The sequence below is a fragment of the Hippopotamus amphibius genome, chromosome 7, assembly GCF_030028045.1.
Source record: "Hippopotamus amphibius kiboko isolate mHipAmp2 chromosome 7, mHipAmp2.hap2, whole genome shotgun sequence".
Lineage (NCBI taxonomy): Eukaryota > Metazoa > Chordata > Mammalia > Artiodactyla > Hippopotamidae > Hippopotamus > Hippopotamus amphibius.
In genome coordinates this window covers 46,292,586-46,316,053 of record NC_080192.1, presented here as the reverse complement: position 1 = coordinate 46,316,053, position 23,468 = coordinate 46,292,586, and the positions used below count along the sequence as shown (strand labels likewise).

The 23,468-nt window shown below is 37.3% G+C and overlaps 1 protein-coding gene across 3 annotated transcripts in view; it reads right to left on the bottom strand.

Annotated features, from left to right (window-relative positions):
* PTPRB (protein tyrosine phosphatase receptor type B) overlaps nt 1–23,468 on the bottom strand; it is a 114,418-nt gene that overhangs the window by 60,877 nt on the left and 30,073 nt on the right. For all 3 annotated transcript variants that reach the window (XM_057741917.1, XM_057741918.1, XM_057741919.1), the window contains 5 exons: nt 13,002–13,277; nt 11,814–12,071; nt 9,951–10,214; nt 7,033–7,302; nt 5,763–6,023 (listed from right to left, as the gene is read on the bottom strand). In XM_057741917.1, coding sequence (XP_057597900.1) covers nt 5,763–6,023; nt 7,033–7,302; nt 9,951–10,214; nt 11,814–12,071; nt 13,002–13,277 — 1,329 coding nt within the window. The remainder of the gene's footprint in view (nt 1–5,762; nt 6,024–7,032; nt 7,303–9,950; nt 10,215–11,813; nt 12,072–13,001; nt 13,278–23,468) is intronic.

The window sequence follows — 23,468 nt, the reverse complement described above, 5'->3', positions numbered from 1 at the left end:
CTTACTTCACTCTGTATGACAGGACTCTAGGTCCATCCACCTCACTACAAATAACTCAATTTCATTCCTTTTCATGGCTGAGTAATATACTATTGTATATATGTGCCATATTTTCTTTACCCATTCATCTGCTGATGGACATTTAGGTTGCTTCCATGTCCTGGCTGTTGTAAATAGTGCTGCAATGAACACTGTGGTACGTGTATCTTTTTGAATTATGGTTTTCTCAGGGTATATGCCCAGGAGTGGGATTGCTGAGTCATATGGTAGTTCTATTTTTAGTTTTCTAAGGAATCTCCATACTGGTCTTCATAGTGGCTGTATCAATTTACATTCCAACCAACAGTGCAGGAGGGATCCCTTTTCTCCACACCCTCTCCAGCATTTATTGTTTCTAGATATTTTGATGATGGCCCTTCTGACTGGTATGAGGTGATACCTCATTGTGGCTTTGACTTGCATTTCTCTAATGATTAGTGATGTTGAGCATCTTTTCACGTGTTTGTTGGCCATCTGCATGTCTTCTTTGGAGAAATGTCTATTTAGGTCTCCCACGCATTTTTGGATTGGATTGTTTGTTTTCTTGATATTGAGTTGCATGAGCTGCTTGTATATTTTGGAGATTAACCCTTTGTCAATTGCTTCATTGGCAAATATTTTCTCCCATTCTGAGGGTTGTCTTTTTGTCTTGTTTATGGTTTCTTTTGCTGTGCAAAAGCTTTTAAGTCCCATTTGCTTATTTTTGTTTTTATTTCTGTTACTCTAAGAGATGGGCCAAAAAGGATCTTGCTGTGATTTATGTCATAGAGTGTTCTGCCTATGTTTTCCTCTAAGAGTTTTATAGTGTCCAGCCTTACATTTAGGTCTTTAATCCACTTCGAGTTTATTTTTGTGTATGGTGTTAGGAAGTGTTCTAGTTTCATTCTTTTACATGCAGCTGTCCAATTTTCCTAGCATCACTTATTGAAGAGGCTGTCTTTTCTCCATTGTATATTCGTGCCTCCTTTGTCAAAGATAAGGTGACCATATGTGTGTGGGCTTACCTCTGGGCTTTCTATCATGCTCCATTGATCTATATTTCTGTTTTTGTGCCAATACCATACTGTCTTGATTACTGTAGCTCTGTAGCATAGGGAGCCTGAAGTTAGGAAGCCTGATTCCTCCAGCTCTGAAGATTGCTTTGGCTATTCAGGGTCTTTTGTGTTTCCATACAAATTTGTAAAATTTTTTGTTCTAGTTCTGTGAAGAATACCATTGGTAATTTGTTAGGGATTGCATTGAATCTAAACAGTGAACATTTTAACAGGGAACCAGAAGACATAAAAAAGATCCAATCAGAAATGAATAACTCAACAGCCAAACTAAAAAAAAAAGCACTAGGAGGAATGAAGACCAGACTAAGTGGCACAGAAGAACACATATGAGATCTGGAAGATAGAATAATGTAAATTATGCAATCAAAACAGCAGAAAGAAAAACAAATTTTAAAAAATGAAAGCAATTTAAGAGATCTCTGGGATAACATTGTGTGCCAACATTCACACTATGGGCATCCCAGAGGAGAAGAGGGAGAGAAGAGGACTGAAAATGTATTTGATAAAATCATGGCTGAAAACCTCCCAGACTCGAAGAAGGAAACAGATATACAGGTTCAGGAAGTGCAGAGGGTCCCAAAGAAGATGAACTCAAATAAAGCCACACCAAGACATATCATAATTAAATGGCAAAATCTACATAGAGAATTCTAAAGGCAACAAGAGAAAAACAAAGACTCATATACAAGGGAATCCCCATAAGGCTATCAGCTGATTTCTCTGCAGAAATATTCCAGGCCAGAAGGGAGTGGCATGATATATTCAAAGTGCTGAAAAGGAAAAACCTACAACCTAGGATATACTCTAGCCAGCAAGATTATCATTTAGAATAGAAGTAGAGATAAAGAACTTCTCAGGCAAGCAAAAACTAAGAGTTCATCAATACTAAATCTACCCTAAAAGAAATGTTGAAGGGTCTTCTCTAAATAGGAAAGAAGTAAGAATCTACAGAAAAGGGAAAAATCTCACTAGGAAAGGCAAATATATAATAAGGATGGAGGATCAACCACTTAAAAAAGCCAGTATATGCATTAAAAGACAAAAAATTGTAAAAGCATCTATAATAACAATATACAGTTAAGGGATAAGCAGAAGATGTAAAATACGGCATCAAAACCACAAAATGTGGGGGAGGAGAGTAAAAAATGTAGGTCTTTTAGAATGCATTTGAACTGAAATGACTACCAGTTTAAAACAAGTAGATGTAATTATAGGTCAGCATACGTGAATCCCATGATAATCACAAATCAAAAAAGATAAAATATCTAGGAATAAACTTAACCAAGGAGGTGAAATATAAACTTTGAAAACTATAAAAACATTAATGAAGGAAACTGAAGATGACACAAAGACATGGAAAGATATCCTGTGCTCTTGGATTGGAAGAATTTATGTTGTTAAAATGGCCATACTACGTAAAGTAATCTACAGATTCAATGCAATCCCTATCAAAATACCCATGGCATTTTCCACAGAACTAGAATAATCCTAAAATTCACTTGGAATCACAAAAGACCATGAATTGTCAAAGCAATCTTGAGACAAAAGACAAAGCTGGAAATATCACACGCCCAGACTTCAGATTATATTACAAAGCCAGAGTAATCAGAACAGTATGATACTGACACAAAAACAGACACATAGATCAACAGAACAGAATAGAGAGCCCAGAAATAAAGCCACACACCTATGGTTATTTAACCTATGGCAAAGGAGGCAAGAATATACAATGGAGAAAAGACAGTCTTTTCAACAAGTGGTACTGGAAAAACTGGACAGCTACATGTACCACAATGAGATTAGAACATTTCCTCATACCATACACAAAAATAAACTCAAAATTGATTAAAGACCTAAATGTAAGACTGGAAATCATAAAACTCCTAGAAGAGAACATAGGCAGAACACTCTTTGACATAAATTGTAGCAATATATTTTTTTGGATTTGTCTCCTAACGCAAAAGAAACAAAAGCAAAAATAAACAAATGAGACCTAATCAAACTTAAAAGCTTTTGCACAGCAAGGGAAATCATTAACAAAAAGACAACCCTCAGAATGGGAGAAAATATTTGCAAACGCTATGACAGACCAGGGGTTAATATCTGAAATATATAAACAGCCCATATAAATCAGTATAAAAAAACAAACAACCCAATCAAAAAATGGGCAGAAGACCTGAATTTTTCCCAAAGAAGACATACAGGTAGCTAATGGGCACATGAAAAGGTTCTCAACATTGTTAATTATTAGAGAAATGCAAATTAAAACCACAATGAGTTATCACCTCACACTTATCAGAATGGCTATCAACAAAAAGTCTACAAATAACAAATATTGGAAGGATGTGAAGAAAAGGGAATCCTCATGCACTGTTGGTGGGAATGTGAATTGGTGCAGCCACTGTGGAAAACAGTATGGAGGTTCCTCAAAAAATTAAAAATAGAACTCACATATGATACAGTAATTCCACTCCTGGGTATATATCTGGAAAAAATGAAAACACTAATTTGAAAAGATATATGCACCCCAATATTCATAGCAGCACTATTTACAATAACCAAGATATGGAAGCAACCCAAGTGCCCATCAACAGGTGAATGGATAAAGACAATGTGGCATATATATACAATGGAATATTACTCAACCATGTAAAAGAATGAAATTCTGCCATTTGCAGCAATGTGGATATACCTAGAGTATATGCTTAGTGAATTGTCAGACAGAGAAAGACAAATACTGTATGATATCACTTACATGTGGAATCTAAAAAATAATACAAAGGAGTGTGTATGCAAAACAGAAACAGACTCACAGATAGAGAAGACAAACTAGTGGTTACCCAAAGGATGGGGGGGCGCAAACTAGGGCTATGGGATTAAGAGATACAAACTACTATGTGTAAAATAGATAAGAAACAAGGATATATTGTATAGTACAGGAATTTATAGCCATTATCTTATAATAATTTTTAATGGAGTATATTCCATAAAAATACTGCATCACAATGTTATACACCTGAAACTAATATGATAAATCAACTACACTTCAACAAAATAAAAAGGCAAGTCATAGACTGGGAGAAAACATTTCAACACACATTTTTGACAAAGGACTTATTCTGGAATAAAGAATTCTCAAAACAATAATATGAAACAAACAACCCTATTAAAATAATGGGCAAAACATTTGAAAATATCTTCCTCCACAAAAAGATAAATGAATGGTAAATAAGCATATGAAAAAACGCTTGAAATCGTTAGTCATCAAGAAAAGGCAAATTAAAATCCCATGAGATACCTCTACACATTTATTAGAATGGCTAAAATTTAAAAAACCAAACAAACTGAAAATACCAAATGTTGCTGAGAATATGGAGGAACTGGAAATCTCATACATTGCTGGTGGGAACGTAAAATTTTACGACCACTTTGGAAAACAGTTTGGTAGTTTCTTACGAAGATAAACGTACACTTACCATGTGACACAGCAATACGAGTGGTGGGAATAATGAAAACGATCTTAAGTCTAAAACACTGCCTTGGACTTTCATTGCTGGCACAAACCACGAAAATCCCCCCAATAAACACAACTGCACATGGTGGATAAAACATAAACATGTAAATGCATGAATGAATTGTCAAGAATGTAAGGAATTCTCAGAGACCTATAAGAAACTGACAGAGAGGTAACTGGATCAGTGAAGCAGACTTTCACCATGAGGGCATCTTTCAAATATAAATTTAAGTTCTGATTTTATAGCTTTGCAGGAACTATGAATAGGACTTTCCCAGGGTGAGGAACCTCAGAGGTGACTCTGCATAATATTGCATCCTGAAAGCTTCCATTCTAAGCCTAAGTGCAATAAATACTTCCTCTCTAGTCCCCATATACTGCAGCCTCCTTAGTACTGGGTGGAGAAGAAAAAATTTCCACCGATCTTATAATCTTAAGACAGCTTCATAGAGTTTGTGAGCCAAATTCATAAAACCTGGGTGATCAAAAAACCTCAAGTTGACAGTTTAGATTAAAATACCTCTGGGTTGATAGTAATCCTGTGCACCTGAAAGAATCAAATTAAAAGAAATTTTTTTCAGAAGCCCACCTTCACAAAAGGCCTCAAAGGATTCCCACAGAATAAAATTCCAAGGTATATGAGTTTAGAGTAAAACACCGCAAACATTTAAGGAAGTAAGCACCATGAGCAAAAAGTAGAAAACTCAATACAACAGGACTGAACTCCTGAAGATTTCAGATATTATATTGATCAGACATAGCATGAAAATAAAAAAATCATTAATTTGTTTATAGCAATAAAAGAGAATGGAAAGAGCAATAGAATACAAAACAGATTTGGAAGAGAACCAAAGAAAATGTTTAAAAGTGAAGAACATAACAGTTAAATTTTAAAACTCGGTGGGTGGCTTTTAAAATAGATTAGATAGCACTAAAGAAAGATAGATTAAATACAACAAACGAACTAGAAACAAGAGCTGAAGAAATCATCCAGGCTATAGCCTAGAGAGCAAATACATGGAAAACATGAACAAATGTATATATTACAATGCCCAGTACAGAACAGGCTCTTAATGAACATTTGTAGGTTGAATGTTAGACAGTTCAGCAGACAGGATACTTTTAAAGCCTAAACTTTATAAAAAAAATATTACCTGTTCTTCCTTTGGTTGAAGATGAATTTTTAAGGTCTCCACTAATACTGCTGACTGTAGCTATGTATTTTCGTCCAGGCACCAGGTCAGTAAAAGTGAATTCTTTGGCCTCTTTGGGGAGCGACTTGTGGATGAGTAAGAGGTCTCTGTCGATTAGTGAAATGATGTATTTCTCCCATTCTGCTGCAGGAGTCTGCCACATGACGCCCAGTGAGGTTTCGTTGGCATGTTTGACACGAAGCTGAAGGACAGCCAGGGGGACTGAGGAAGAAGCAATGGATATTTGGGTCGCTGATTTAACTCGGATACACTCGAGTATTCTGTAGAGATCTGTTCTCTTCCATCCACATGAGTTTCCTAGTTGAGCATTTCTTTTCTGAATGCTTATGAGCATTTAGGAAAAAAAAGCTAATCACAAAAAACTTTGTCTGTGTAACATAACCAGAAATAAGGACTCAAAAGAATACTCTTGGAAAACACTTTACTGGGTCATCTACTTTTGAGCATCATCTAGCAGCTATTAATATTTGGAAAATGAAGAGATTCCCGGAAGACACAGCTGGCGAGCTAAAGACATGTGTTGGTCCTTTTCTTTGCCATTCTTCTAAGGACATTGTGTCAATGTAGTTATTTCCTTATTATTAGGCAAGACTAAAAGAGAATATATTTGAATTTCACTCCAAGTACAGAGTATTCCATGTCACAGGGATTTTCATAGAAATGTTGAGCTTGGCATGTCAACTCTTTTATTTTAAAGTTGAGGAAATGGACTCAGAGACTGTGTGGCTTGCCCAAGGAACTACAGTATAAAGGTGACAGCAAGAATACCAAAACCCATGTCTCAGCAGCCTCACTCTGCTCTGCCCTAAAATCTGAATATATCCCTCTCCACTTTAACAGCTCTTCCTTGGTACCTGAAAATCCCCCATTAGTCAACAGTGGGTCAGCGCAGTGTTTCTCTAACACTGATCACCAGTAAAAGGTTATCAACTATTTACTTTGTGGGGAGGATTCTCTCAGACTGTTTCCTTCCTATTCTTTTGATGTTAAAAAGGTCTTTCTTTTAAAAAACAATGGACCTACTAGTAGACGTGATTTCTAATACGCTAGTTTGACAAAATTAAACATCACCAATCTATTTCAGTTTGCCAGTCTATTGTGTCTCAAATTCAGGGAACATTGGGGTATGACACTGACGGTTACCTGGGTTACTTGGGAGAAGGACCAAATTAAGGTTCCATCCGTCATTCACAATTTGATATTTGCTTACCTGTCCTGCCTTGGCAACGCTTAGAATTCTTCAGATTTCCGCTCTCAACAGTGACTTCTACCTCGTACTGTCTTCCCGGTATGAGCCCCACGTCATCTATGACATAGTGTGTTTCCTCCTTTCCCACGGTGATGTTGAGCAGCACCAAAGAATCATTCAAAAGCAGGATACGATACTGCTCCCAGTCTCCAGCAGGGGGCGACCAGCTCACCACCAGGGACCTCGTAGAACCATTACTGTTTGCCTCCAGGTCCCCGACTTTCTCTGGAACTAAACAGTGAAATGATGTCAAAAGGAGATACTGAAATCCACACGTAAGGATACTCATTCACTTTTCATGGGCAACAGTAGATAAGAGACCTACTAGCTGCAATTCAAAACATTTCTATTCCCTCCTGATGTTTGTGAATTACAAATGAGTATTTTGGAGCCATCTGACACTCGAGAAATGTATGCTAAAATCATTTGAGTAGCATATCAGTAATGTGATCTTCTGTAACACTGTTAATAACCTAGTGATACGAACTGTTTTTCTGATTGCACACCAGCCCTAGAGACAATATTGATGTTGCTTCTAATGACGGTGACATTGGTGGATGTGGCATATTTTGGAAGAGACCCTGGATGTTGTGGTCACAAAACATGCCTCTCTTTCTTTTCCAACTGAAAAGATTCATCTTCTTGAAATATAACTCTGATCTTATTATTCCTTTGCTCAAAAAATTCCAGGTTTCTCCATTAACTACAGAATAAAACATCAAGTCTTTGTTGTGGTGTTTGTTGCCCTCCCAAATCAGACCTCATATCCTGCAAGTTTTCACTGTGACTACTCCCTGCAGCCATCCTTGCTCACTCTCCACTCTTTTTTTTTTAAGCTCTTTATTGAAATATAATTGCTTTGCACTGTCGTGCCAGTTTTTGCTGTACAACAAAGTGAATCAGCTGTATTTATACATATATCCCCATATCCCCTCCCTCCCGGGACTCCCTCTCACCCTCCCTATCCCAGCCCTCTGAGTCCTCACCCATCACCGAGTTTATCGCCCTGTGTTATGTACCAGCTTCCCACTAGCTATCTATTTTACATTTGGTAGTGTATATATGTCAATGCTTCTCCCCACTCCTGAACGCTGACCTCCAGTTTCATGTTCTGTAGACCTGTAAGTCTCCTGGGCTCTTCTGCCTCTGTGCCTTTGCTTATGTTATTCCTTCCACCTCAAATGCCCTTCCCTCTTTTCTCTCTTAACTTGTTAAGAGCGTCACATTTTTTTAAGCTCTTTTTTGGAATATAATTGCTTTACACTCTTGTACCAGATTTTGAGGTACACCAAAGTGAATCAGCTGTATTTATACATATATCCCCATATCCCCTCCCTCCAGCGGCTCCCTCCCACCCTCCCTGTCCTGGCCCTCTAAGGCATCTCCCATCATCAAGTTGATCTCCCTTTGTTATACAGCAACTCCCCACTAGCTTTCTGTTTTACAGTTGGTAGTATAAATATGTCCATGCTACTCTCTCACTTCGTCCCTGCTTCCCCTTCAACGCCTCCCCCCACCCCACCTCGTGTCCTCCAGTCCATTCTCTGCATCTGCATCCTTCTTCTTGCCCTGTCACTGGGTTCATCAGTACCATTTTTTTTTTAGATATATGAGTTAGCATGCAGTATTTGTTTTTCTCTTTCTGGCTTACTTCACTCTGTATGACAGACTCTAGGTCTATCCACCTCATTACATATAAGAGCTTCACATTTTTAAAGTCCCAGTTAAAGGCCATTTCCTCCCAGAAGTCTATACAGATCTTCTGAAAGAGAGTTTGTTTATCTTTTCTTTCTGACCATATATACAGCTCTTACTTGGGATCTGCAATAGCACAGATGATGGACTCTGGAATCAGACAGCCTGGCTTAAACCTCACCACTTACTAGCTGGGCGACTACTGACAAGTTATTTGACCTCTCTGAATTATCTATAAACTGGTGATAATAACAGGACCTGTCTTGTGGTTTTGCTGAGAACTGAATGAAATAATGGTGTAAAGCATTTCGTTAGTGCCTGTCCATGGAAATATGAATATAATTACCATTATTAAAATATAATATTTTCATTTGTGTGTGTGTGTGTGTACTCTACATTTGTGTGATTAAAATGTAACTTCTTGGGGATATGTGTATAAAAACAGTTGATTGAACCTGGTGTACCCCCAAAAAAAATAAAATTAAATTAAAAAAAAAAAAAAAAAAAAAAAAAAAATGTAACTTCTTTAAAAACAAGGGTCAGCAAAGTAAATATTTCAGGCTTTTTTAGGCCACATATGGTCTCTGTCTCATAATTTTCTTTCATTTTCTCTCTTTTTAAAAAAACTCTTTAAAAATGTAAAAACCACTCTTAGTTTTGGGCTATACAAAAACAGGTCACAGGCCATATATGGCTGAAGGATGTAGCTTGCTGAACTCTGCCATCTTAATAACTCTCAAAGCTCATAATACAATAATTTACACAAGGAAGGCACTGGATAAATGTTTGGTGGCATAAATATAATAATTATGGAAAAAACATGGCTAAGTGCTGACTGGCCTTCATTGTAAGAGTTGATCAGAAATGTTTCATTCATTCGTGTCAACGAATGAATGAATTTATGCTACTTAAGTGGTGTGATATGAAACAGCACAGGGCAGAGCCAGAAACACAGATCGTTCAGGAATCAACTCAAATACATTTGCTTAAAGAACTCAGATGAATGCAATTAACCCTCTGCTTGACTCTGTAAAGGGGACCCTGGCCCATAGATACCCTCAGTCACGTAGACCATACTTCCCAGGGTGGTAAAGGGATCTTCCTTCTAACTTATTTTGTCCTTTTCTAAGATGGGTCAGAAAGTGATTTCAGCAGCTAAGGAATTTCTGGAGCCTTAGACTCACCTGTTCTGCCCACTGTCATCTTGTGAGCAGACAATTCACCAGAGACACAGCTGACGGTGACTTGATAAAGTCGTCCAGGGGCCAAGTCTTTAAACTGAGTTTCAGTAACCTGGGGTGCTAATATTCTGGATTCTTTGATGGTCCCTTGGTGAGACAGTGTAACATTGTAGAAATCCACATTTCCAGAAGGTCTTTGCCACTTGACTTTTAGAGAGTTCAAAGCGCCATCATTTGTCACCTTCAGATTTGAGACTTCCATGGGGGCTAATAGGGAAGAAAGGGAAAGAGACTTCAACTCAGGATATCATACTACTCTTATGACCAAATTTTGACCTGTGTCTTAATCTCTACAAGCCACACCCCCTGCTCTGAAGAAAATGATGTCACGAGATAAAAACAATACTGCAAAACCAAAGAAAGGTTGTCTGGCTAGTGGAGGAAGCACAAACATGGCAGTCAGGAGCCTAGATTCTGGGCAAACTTGGCCACTGGTTGGCTGGGCAACTCTGTCTATTTCATTAAGCCTACGGGTTCTTATTACCTAAAGATGGCTTGGTTAAAATGAACTTAAAATAGTCTTTTCCACTTTTGAAATTCTTTAAGTGGAATCCTCAAAGAAGTCTGTCATCTGTCTAATTTCTCCCCATCTTTATGTATTTAATAATAGCAAGTACATAATAAATAGATTGGTCGATTGATTGGCCATCATAAAATTTTTTGGGCTAAAAATACTCTTTTTTTTCATGTTAAATCATGATGAAGTTAAAGCTTAAGAGCTGTGTCATTATTTCATCAGAGGAAAATGATTACCAAGGAGAGACACTTTGGTGAATATTGTTTCTACCTTTTGCCTATGCGGTAATTTTATAGCCTCACTAATGGCATAATATAAACTCACAATAATTCCTTTAAATATTGGGCATGGCACATTGTTTTCGCACAAGCCAGTTAGAGGTGTAATTTGCTCTTGATATACATAAACAATTCTTAAGATATATGGTACATTTTTGTTGGGAATATATATATATACACACACGCACATCTTTGAGGTGTGATATGAAAGGTATGGAAATACATAGGTGTCCCCAAACATCTTTTCTACCTACCTCCTACTGCTTCAGGAACTCTCCCCACTAGAGTAATGTCTAAGGCATTACATAGTTTAGAGTTTCTCTTAAGATTACATAGCCTCCCAAAGGAGGGGATTCACTAACACATTAGACCCACCAGAAGCATTAGAATCCACTTGAATGTAATGAGGGCAAAGACTTTGTCTCTCTTGGACACTGTTATATCCACCATGCCTAGTATATAGTTTACACCTAAGAAACACTGATTGAATGAATGAATGAATGAATGAGCGTGTATATAAATGATCCATTAAAACTTAACACAGATTAGTTTTCTGGCTATGTTAGGCTATGAGAGCAGCTCCTATAGGATTGGGTCTCAGGAGATGTTTTGTTGGATAGAGGGTTTAGGAAATGGCTATTTCATAGGAGTAGGTCTTTGTACAGCATTGAGAAGAGTAATCCTGGTTCATTGTGAGTGATGTCATAAAGGCAGGGGATGCCTATTTAAGAGAAGGAAGTAGGAATCTGTAACTAAAAAGAGAAGCTGAGACTGTATCAGAGATCAGCTCTGCTATTTCACAACGCTGCTGAGGACTAGCCTAAACTTGAGAATAAAAGGGAATCTCTCTTTCTCTAAGTAGAAAAGTGGATACATATTAAGGTCGTCTACAACATATGAATTTCAATCTGTCCTATACTACCATTATTCAAATAATTTAATAAACCTTGTTTATTAAACTTTTTCTTGATTTGAGCTTCATTCTTGTTCAGAATAGCTAGGGAAACTTACTTGTCCTGGCTGGTTTCCATCTGTAGTTTTGCAGCCCTGCAGCCTCGGTAACAATGGTGACATTATAGAAGTGACCAGGTGTCAGTCCATGAAAAGCATAGGAAGTAGCAGATTTGTCCACAGCATAACTATCAACTAGAATTCCTTTATCCATTAGCATCAGCTGGTATCTTTCCACATTCCCAGAGCCACGTGACCAGGAAATCCGAAGAGAATTAGTTTTCGCTGAAATACCAATATCTTTCACTGGGGATGGCACTAGTGGGAGGAAATGCATTTCCAAAGTGTCATTCATAATTTCCTTATAGAAGATACAGACACTTTAATTTGAAACCACACATTCATTTATGCGTCTCTGTGCATCTAACTTGTGTAATAACTAGTGAAAACAGCACTCTTGAAATTTTACTGGAACCTGGATTGATGCTCTCTTCAAAGTCCACAGCCTAAAGCTACACCACAGTCTACCTGTCTGCCTCCCCCACGTAACAGGTATCAAGGTAGATTTTGCCAATGAAGTATGATGTGGCATAGCAGTAAAGGGAAAAGAGAAGGGAATGAACTATGGAAGATGAAAAATGGAAAGAAAGCAATAGAGCAGGAGAGAAAATGAGGGGAGAGTGAATGATAAAAAACTACATTATGGAAGGAAATGGTAATGTGTCATTGATATCGGGATGCGTTGGTGCAAACAAAGACTTGTTCCAAACATGGGAACATTCAGGAAACACCATGACTTGATGTTAAGAGAAGAATGTACAGGGGAGGGAAAACATTTAAGAAATAATTTTCATGGCACCAACTCAGAAAATGAGACAGAAAATCCTGCTGCCCAAGATCTGAGTTAGAAGGGCCATTAGGAAACATCTTCATTTTGGAGAAAATTCCAGTCCTAGAGAAGTCCCATGACTTGTTCAAAATCACCCAGCAAGCTAGCAGCCCAACCCCAGTTTCCAGTCTAGTCTTTCCTCTGTATCAAACAGTATTTATTTGTCTATCTATCATCTATCTATCTATCTATCTATCTATCTATCTATCTATCTATCTACCTATCTACTTACCTACCTACCTATCCACCTATCTATTTATTGTTGATCTTGGGGGACTCTTACTCTCATTTCCTGAGTGTAATATAATTTCAAAAGAAGCAGACTATTACATACCCAACTATCTGTAAACAGGTCTTACCTGTTGATCCATTGGCATAAATTGTAGAGGAACGTTTATCCCCAGAAACAGATGTGATGGAAATTTTGTATTTACTACCAGCAGTGAGGTTAAAAAATGTATATTCATTCCGTGAAGTTCTTTCTTGAATTTGGGCTCCCTGTGTCTCTCGGTTATCACCAAGTAACTGCAGCTCATACGTGGTGACTTTTCCCGATGAAGGAGTCCACCAAACATGCAAGCTGGTGGAAGTACTTTTCTCTTTATTGACTTCAAATCTAGCAGGAGGTAAAGGATCTGCAGGGCAAAAACCAAAAATGAGAAGGTGGCTTGAAGACTTTTGCAGATACACTCTTACCTTGCTGTAATCCAGATTCATTTTCCTTCAAAACTTTAAGAATCTGCTGCTCACGATACAAATGGGCATTTTATGCCACTTTCAAACTTACTATTATATTTAAAGAAGAAATCCACCTTGGCTACTAGTCAGATAAACTCCTTTTTTTCTAATAAAACTTTTTTGTTACAACAGATCTGAGCTTGGAAATTCAAGCAAGGTCGTATTTTCTTTGGCTTGCAAGTTTTGTACTTTTCAAACATTGACAAACACTGAAAATCTCAACAGAAAATACAGATATTAAGAAATATTGTAAAATTTGTATTTGTACTAAACTTTCTCTTTCTTAGATTGTGGGGTTTGGGGTGCTTATGTATACAAAACTTTGGGTTGTTTTTATTTACTTTTAAAATTTTTTTATTTTTTAAAAATTTTATTTATTTGTTTGTTTGTTTATTGGCTGCATTGGGTCCTCGTTGCTGTTTGTGGGCTTTCTCTAGTTGTGACAAGCGGGGGCTACTCTTCATTGAGATGCTCAGGCCTCTCATCACAGTGGCTTCTCTTGTTGCAGAGCACAGGCTCTAGGCACACGGGCTTCAGTAGTTGCAGCACATGGGCTCAGTAGTTGCAACACATGGGCTCAGTAGTTGTGGCACATGGGATTAGTTGCTCCCCAGCATGTGGGATCTTCCCAGCCGAGGGATTGAACCCGTGTCCCTTGCATTAGCAGGCGGATTCTGAACTACTGCGCCACTAGGGAAGTCCCTGGGTTGTTTTTAGATATCAGAAAACCACAAAAGATACAGACTTGATTATAAGCCTAGGCTAGGTATGCTTACCAAAATGAATTCTCCCAACAAGTGGGATTCCCTATGTCCTTCAATTTTCTAAACTTGAGTTCTGGGACATTTTGGAGCTGCTGGAGCTCCCAGAGCAGGGGGGAATGGGTTAGTCCTGCTCCTGGCTGTTCACTTAGTTTCAGTTCTCAAAGCCATGGGTCAGTTTGAGGAGTCCTGTTTCCCAGGTATTGACTCTTCACTGTAGAGCTTGAAATAGGATGAACAGCACATCTCCAGGTTAGAAACTAAGTAAATAACATTTAGTGAGCAGATGATGCAGTGGGACCATCCAGGAAATAAGGCCCTCCCTACCCTGAATGTTGGAAGTAGAAATGCTGACATTTACATATGAGTAATTTTCAGAAATTCTACACGATTCTTGGTCTAGAAAGTGAGATCAAGATACTGGAGACTAAATCTCAAGAGTCAGGTTAGATGTTTTAATGGCATGTCTATAGAGATCTCAGTTCTTTATCTCCTGGTAAATTATATTTTACACAAATTCTAGCATCTACTTAGAACAGTATTTGCTTTAAGAAAGTCTTTGCTTCTGACTAACATTAATACAAATAGGAACAAGGTAATCTTATTCTATATTCAGAAGGCACTGATAGCCAGACAGCTCAGTAGACTACGGGTCACCTATAGATGCCTTACATAGGTTAAATACAGCCAAGCCAAGGCAGCAAACTTTGAGAGCCCAAAGCACAGGTGAGCTTGGATGATAAGGTTGTGTGGTTTATATCCTAGATTCAGCTGAAGGGTGTAGGCTCTAGAGTCTGGCGGCCTGGGCTTGAATCTGGGTCTTCTCCTTTGTAGCTGTGGAGCAATTCCTTAACCTCCTCGTACTCCAGCTATCTCCTCTATGCAATGCTGATGAGGATGCTATCTTGTCAGTAGAATTGTTATGAAGATTAAGTTGAGTATTTTATCTAGAGCACTCAAAACAGTGTCTGGCACATAGTAAATGTTCAATGTTAGCTATTACTATTATTCTAATTATTATTACTATTCTTCCTATCATTGGGGCAATCTTGTCACAGAAGCAGGGAGATGAAGCGGCAGAGAGTGTGGGCTCTGGAGTCAGAACTCAATTCAGATTTCAGCTCCTTCACGTAGCAGTAACTTGGGGAAGTTACTTAACCTTCTAAGCCTCCATTTCCCCCTCTGTCTGGGGAGTATAATAACAGTACCTATATTCTTGGATGTCTGGAGGAATAACAAGATATAGAGGAGACTTTACCTGGTGCAATGGGCACTCCACAATATAACCTTATTCTGTCTACATGACCATAAAAAGAAACTTCCTCTGAATCACTGACAAAATGGAGGCAAAAGTGGAATACCATTTTTTTTTTGGAAACTAAACCAATAATAGCTTTAATTGCCTTCTTCCAAAAAAGAAAAAAAAGAACTTGGAAAAATCTTATCAGTTTATTCCCATGGACTAACTTTCTAACCCTTAAGATAAAATTTTTAAAAAATTCCCAAGATGATTCTCATTTATGGGTTCTTGAGGAAAAACACTATGGTTTTGTGTGTGTGCGTGTGTGCGTGTGTGTGTGTTGCAATATTATTTAAATTTTCTATCCTACATAACAGTCTATAATTAAGGACGTCATAATAAAAGGAAAGAACATAATTTCCCCTCACAGAAAGTTTTCTTGTTACCACGAGATTCTAATAGCCAGAGAAACTCAAGAGCAACCTTGTCATAGCCAACTGAGGTGACGCATTTTTGCTGAAGAGGCATTTTAAGGACAAGGATGAGAGGGACAGCTGCTTTCCAGTGATTGTTCAAAAGGCATCAATACTGTCACCTACATGCACAACCCAGCCAGATAAAGGTTAAAGAAAATGATGTTATGATCAGTATAATCTAAACATATATAAACTGCAAAATATGAACTATAGAAAATGAATTTTAAGGTTGCGTGCCTAGAGGGTGAAGTTCAGAAACGCAGACTTTATCTAATCTCTCTGAGCCAGAAAACAAAACAGTCAATCCTTTGTACATCCGCTAGAACAAAGGAACAATGAGATTGGGAAGTGCCTGGGCTGCAAGAACCTGCACTGGAAACAAACACTTAAAACCCCATTTATGCTGTGATAAAGCCCTTTGCTGGCAGTCATCCACTATTGCTACGCATGCTGCAGGAGTTCAGTAGTTTTCAGACTTCTTTACAATCTAACTAAGCCTAAGGAAAACTCTGCTGTATTAAAAAAAAAGTTTTCAATATTTTATTAGAAACAATTAGATACTTTGATCAAAGTGCTACTTTCATCTATCATCTATCATCTATCTATATCTATCTATCATCTATCTATCTATCTATCATCTATCTATCCATATATCTATCTCTATCTATCATTTACCTATCTAGACAGATATCTAGATATGTAGATTGATACATGAAAGAGAGAGTTTTAATGCTTTTGAAAATTTAGTTGTATATCTGTAATCTTCTGATCATGTGACAGGCCATTTGTAATTAGAAAACCCTACTTGACGTACATAATTTATGCTGATGGCTGGAGATATCAATGCACATGTGTGCATTTATAGCCTTTCTAGTTTTTCCACCCACTGCTCTCATACATACAGTAACCAGAGAAGTATTATAAGCTGTGAGAACTGTTGAAAACCATAAATCAATAATTTAATCTCAATCAATACATCAAAATTTATCCTTAGCCATAAATTTAAGACATTTTTGTTTGTATTTCTTAGTTCCAGACAGACCTGGAATACGGAATGCCAAATGCAAAATTCTGCAGTATTCACTGCTGTATTTCAATGCATTTACCAGGAAGCCCCAGAATTTCCTAAGTAGGTTTGCTGTCAACCCACTTTTTCTGATAAACTTTAGCTAAATTCCTGAACCAAAATAGATTCTTAGTTTTTTCCCCTTTAAAAAAAATCTGACTTAAGAAGAGGGAGAAATCCATATGTATAAAATGGAAGTGATATTTGCTTTAAAGATTCTTTTGTATGGCTATTAAAATATTGTTACCTACTGCTATAGGAATTTGCAGAGTGTTTAGAATTCAAAGTGATAGTATTTATTTTGGAAATAAATTTAGCCTTATAACAAGAGAGCAGGCAATCCATAAATTAGTGCCAAAAACTTTTTTTGAAGTCATAATAGCACACAGTATGTCTGTGTAGGATCTGATCATTTACAATGTGCTTTCTTAGTTGGAATAGAGGGTCAGAAGCATTAAGTAACTCATTTACATCATATAGGTAACAAGTAATTCAGCTGAGCTTCTAACACCTGGCTCCAAAACCTGAGTTTCTTTTCTATGACACCTTAGTTGCCCCAGGGTGAAAAATGATGTCATGAGTCACACAGTCAGTAGAACAACAAAAAATCAAACCAGATGTCTATGAAAAATCATAGACAAATTTACACAACTTTCATTTATGGTTTGGATATTGTAGCATAGATAAATGAATAACAACACTAATGATCACTAAATCTAATTCTGTGGCCAGGAAAGTTCCATTGATTTTCCAAAAATAATGTTTTTCTTGTCTGTTTCTTTTTCCTCCTCACCTACTGCCTTAACCTGGTGTTCCATCACCTTGTATCTGGATTATTCTGAGTTTTCTGGGTGTCAGCCTTATTTTCTGTCTTTCTTCCACTACTGCCAAATAACCGCTTTGTATATCTCTCACACCTGCCATTCTCACCCCCCTGGAAGCACCAAGAACTTTCATGAGATGAAGTCTAAGTTTCTCCATTGGAACTGAAGGTCTCCTCAGCCAGTATACTATCCTCCACCCACCTCCCCGACACCCACCTTATCTTTCAGCACCAACTCCAGGCCAAGAGATTTATTTTTTATGTGGCTACAGATGCAACTTCTGTACCTTTACAGGAATTAGGATACTATTCTAGTTAAAAGCAGGGTAGTTAGGAGACTGGAAGTTGCATTTATGTAGCACTCTACATAAAATGACAAAACATCAAACATCAGCTATTCATATAAACTAATTGGGAATTTTCCCATGGAAACCAGGGTAAGGGTGGGGCAAAAGTCACAAACCATTCCTTGGTGCAGGTTTTTGAAAATGGGAGGAAGAAGAAATGAGAAAGCAATTGCTCACAGTCTGTAGTTAATTAAATACATTTATAGAGAGGTAATTTTCTTTTATTTTGTAATTTTTCTGTTTGGCTATAGTCAGCTTTCCGACTTATTATAAGATGATATACTATATTATGCTAACATCAGATTAACATGCATTTCATTTATCAACTTTATACACTAGATATAAAGTTCAGGTAGCGAGGAACTTTCAAAGTTTTAACAGCCTCGAAATTAAAGCAGCTTTGACAATCATTTGCATCATGATTGACAACAGTGAGGAATGCCATGTTATTTTACAGGTCATCATATTTGGTCTCTGAGAGTCTACAGTTTACTCAGGCATTTAAGACATATGTAAAAAAGGTAAACACAAAGGTAACTTATCAGGGAGGCTGACTTTGACGTCAGACTAGACCTGGTTCAAGTTCCAACACTGTCACTTTCAAACAGTGACCTTAGGCAAATCACTTAACCTCACCGAGGCTAAGTTTCATCTGTACAATGAGACTAACAATACCTACTTCACAGGGTTGTAAGTTGTAAGAGGGAATAGAGGCAAAGTGTTACGTGCAGCCCCGGCACATGGTGGGGCCTCAGTAAATGGCAACTGGTGTGAGTACTGCGGCTGTTCTTGCTGCTAAGGGTACCACAGGTCAGCATCAGTGCTGAATATGCAGAAGGGGAATGATCTCCATGGGCGAAGGTCTCAGAAGGGGGCTTCATGAAGGAAATGAACTTGAGCAAGTTGGAAGGTCAAGTAGGACTTGGAAATCAGAGAGAAGAGAGGCCACTGCAGAGTCAGAGAGCAGTTTAAACTAAAGCACTGAAAAGCTCACTTCTGTCAAGTACTAGAGAACCATGTCAGCAATGATGGGACCCTGACAGCTGACGGAAACCTTAATACCCTCATGCCCAGTGTATCTTTCAGCAGCCCTACTCCTCTCTTTGATATTAACAGTTGAGGTTTTCTTGGGAATTCCTTGGCGGTCCAATGGTTAGGACTTGGTGCTCTCACCGCTGGGGCCCCGGGTTCAATCCCTGGTCCAGAAACTAAGATTCCATAAGTTGCACAGTGCAACCAAAACAGAAAAACAAACAAATTTAAAAAAATTCTGAAAAAAACAGTTGAGGTTTCCTCAATGTTATTTAAATGCTACATAAATGCAGTATAAAGCGAAGTCCTTTGGCCTCCTCTTCCAATCAGATTGCCTCCCAGAAGCCTCTCTTATATAGAAATTCATGAGCTGTCGCTTGATGTGTGCTTCGGAACCTGGACACCTAGATACTAAGGAATTACTATCAATGTTAGGTATGATATTGATATTGTGATTATGTTAAAAATAATGCTTATCATTCAGAAATGCATTCTGAAATATTCATAAATGAAATTAAATGATGACTTGGATTGTGTCAAAATGAAATGCTGTGGGGGTGTGAGTGCTGATCTAGATGAAACATGATTGTCAGTTGGTAAGTGTTGAAGATAAGTGATGAGTACATGCTCATTCATTATACTATTCTGTTTACTTTTTATATTTTTGAACTTTTTTGTCTAGAAGGAAGAAAAACAAAATCAAAACCCAAAATCCCTGGAAATCTGTATCTATACCTACCATTAGTTAATTTTAGTTGCATAGATTCATCTTTGTTTATATACATTCATACATTTAGAATGGGTTTGACTTTTACAAGGTCAGAAAGTCATCAGTGTTATCCTTTATCCCCCAGGGGGATTCCAGGGAATTGTGTCTGGGCATGGAAGGCGAAACAAATTTTCTTCCATTCTGTCTGGACAAACAAATTTTATTTCTTGCTAATCTGTAGAATGCCATGTCCACCTACAGAAGTCAGACTAATGGAAGAAGCTTCCAAATACACAAAAAGTCAAGTTCAAAGAAGTAGATTGGTTGATTCCATATTCAGAGCTCTGCTTGACCTTAGAATTCCTGAAATAAATACACTGCAAATGGCTGATTCCTAAATATTGAAGCCCATCACCAGAAGTTCAACACAATCAAAATCAATATTATTTCATCACACTAACACACATTTAATCATTATTCTACCCTTGTGTAGGCTAAGTATCTATAGATTTAAAGTATTTTGTAATTTTTTTTCTCTTTAAAAGTTGAGTTGAAAAGTAACAACAAACTATCACATGTAATTTGAAAGAACAAAATGAGCTTAAAAATTGTGTCCACTCTACAGAGTAGTGGAAAGAATTGGGTTGGGGCCAGTAAATCTGGGTTCAAGCTCTAGGTCTATCATATATTAGTTCTATGGATTTGTGATTGGTTAATTCTTATGAATAACAATCTCATCTCCAACCTGAAAGTAATAATAGGAAACTTTCTATACACTCAGTATGTGACAAAAACTGTTCTACAATTTACGTATGAATCAACGAAAACCTCAAAATGACCCTAGGGAGTAAACATTACTTTTATTACCGTCCCCATTTTATAGCTTAGAAGAGGTTAGTAACTTGCTCAAGGCAACTTGGTTAGTAAGCGAAGGAGGCAGCTGCTTTCAGAACTCAACTCTTAACCACTAAGTAACCTGCACCTTCATGATACTCCCTCCACGAGACTGCCATGAGGCTGTAATTAAACAATATATGGTCAGTATAATATATATTTTATATTCTTACCTACTAAACAAGGCAGGTGAAAGTATTTTACATACTATAAAAGCACAAGACAAATATTAGAGTATTATTTTCTTCCTGGGAAAGACAATAAATACTCCCAGACATTATAGATTTAACCAGGCATAAAAAGGAATGGTACCAAAATCTTAATGTCAATGAATAATAGAAAAACTATGTCAATAGCTCTTAAACTTCAGTGTGCATTGATTCACTTTGATATTTGTTTAAAATCAGATACCCTAGGCTCCACTCCTTCTAAATCATTATATATGAGGTACAAGCCAAGAATATGCTTTTATAATAAACTCTGCAAGAGAGTGTAAAGTCAGTAGCTGTACAGACATTATTGAGAAATAATGGCCTGTGTTTAAAGCCATGTAAGTATTATGGACTGAATTGCATCCCTCTAAAATTCATATGTTGAAGCCCTAATCACCAATACTTCAGAATGTGACTGTATTTGGAGATAAGATCTCTAAAGAGGTAACTGAATTAAAATGGGGTCTTTAGGGTGGACCCCAATCCAATATGACTGGTGTCCTTATAAGAAGCGGTGATCAGAACACAGGCAACACAGATGCACAACCATGTGAGAGCATAGTGAGGTGACCATCTGCAAGCCAATCAGAGATGCCTCAGAAGAAACCTGTTGACCACTTGATCTGGGACTTCTAGCCTCCAGAACTGTGAGAAATAAATTTGCAGTTTAAGCCACCCAGTCTGTAGTATTTCATTTTGAAAGCCCTTGTAAACTAAACACAAGAAGCAACATTTTGAGGTAGAAATAATAGCTGATGTGGTGATTTGGTAATTAAAGCTCCTAAATTTTTTTTAAAGACAGAGGCATGAGCCATATATAAAGAGCTATTTTTTTTTCCTTTTGCTCTAGGCTGATTAATAAGTACCTGAAACTGACTAACAAGAAAGTATATGCCATTAAGATATTCTTCTTGTAGGTAAAGGTCTCTATGACCAGACTTCTTCCCTGGGCCCCATAACTTACCCATAACCCAAGGAGAATAGACCATATTTCTACGTACATTCTCCTACTAAAATATTCATTTCATTTATTAATATTTGTCTGTCATCTATCTATTCATCCATAGCACCACCCATTCATCTCTCCATACATTCATCCATCTACCCATCCAGTTAATCAATATTTATTGAACACCTACCATGGGCTAGATACCATTTTAGGTACTGAAAAACTACTTCTTATTGGTGGGAAGATAAAAATCTCCCCAAATTTCTGAGTGAAAACTCTCCAGTTTCATTTAAACAAACTCAAATGTCCTTAGGATACATTCAGGTAAGGAAATTAATGAAGAGGTCCACGAGGATTCCAGCGAACTGGTATCTGAAAAGACAGAAGCCACAATTTGGCTCTAGGGAGTTCTAGGCAGACTGGCCAAGTTCTGCCAAACCTTCAAATATTTTAAGAAAATCCATACATCTGGTATTTATATGAATTTTCTGCTCAATGCTAGTGAAATAACCTGATTTTTTTCACAAACATTACATAAGCCAAACAAAACATATCACTTATTTAGACACCTGGACCACTCCCCACCTCCCCCTGCCCCGCCCTGGGGCCACCGGTTTGCAGCCTCTGCTCTAGACTCTGAGGACACAGTGTTAATGAAAGTGTTGAGTTCTTCAATATCTGTTACCTTCATAATCTATTTCTGATGAATTCACAACTAAACAATTTAGCTTTCAATTTATTACAGTTGTTGCAGTCACCATTTATGACCCAATACACCTGAGAGAGGCAGGGCAAGGTCTTCACCCAGGAAAGAAGTGCTAAATCTCTGTCACCACCTTCAGCCTTACCTTCTCACACCTCCATGTTTTGTTTGGCATCTTTATAAGCTCACCAATCACTATTTAGTGTAATTGCCTGCACTATCCATGCTTGATAAATGTTTGCTGAACTGAATTTGAATCCACATAGGTTTTTCAATTCTGATTTTAAACCTGGAGTGAAAACTGATTGTTGCTGAAATAGTTCCCATTTAGTTAAAATTTTTGATCTTTAAGGTCGTGTCTATATTATGTTATTTCAGGCAATTTAGCAGGAAAAACAACCAGACAAATAACACTTGGAACGATACAAAGAAAATCTAAGCAACTGCTATATCTCCAGCCAAATCATGCCTTGCTCTCTCACTCTATTTTACTCTATACTGATAAGATAGGCATAATGGAATAAGAAAAGCACAACATATTTGGATGACATTTTTTGTCTGAAGTTATAGCTCACACTTAATATTATGCTACTAGTTGATCCTGCTTTAATAACAGTAAAATATGATTTGTGACACTCATCTCTGTAGCTTAGCAATTAATATAGAGGAATACTAGTACTTTCTCTTAACTTAAAAGAAAAACTCACATATGTCCCTAAAATATAGAAAGCACCAAAAATGATGACAAAAAATAAATAACAACCAACCAAAAATATTCTCCTTGAAACAATTAAGGGAGAATTTAATTTTTAAATTAAATATCCTAATTTTAAAAAGTTTATTTAAATAAAATTATTTTTAAAATATAGAGAATCC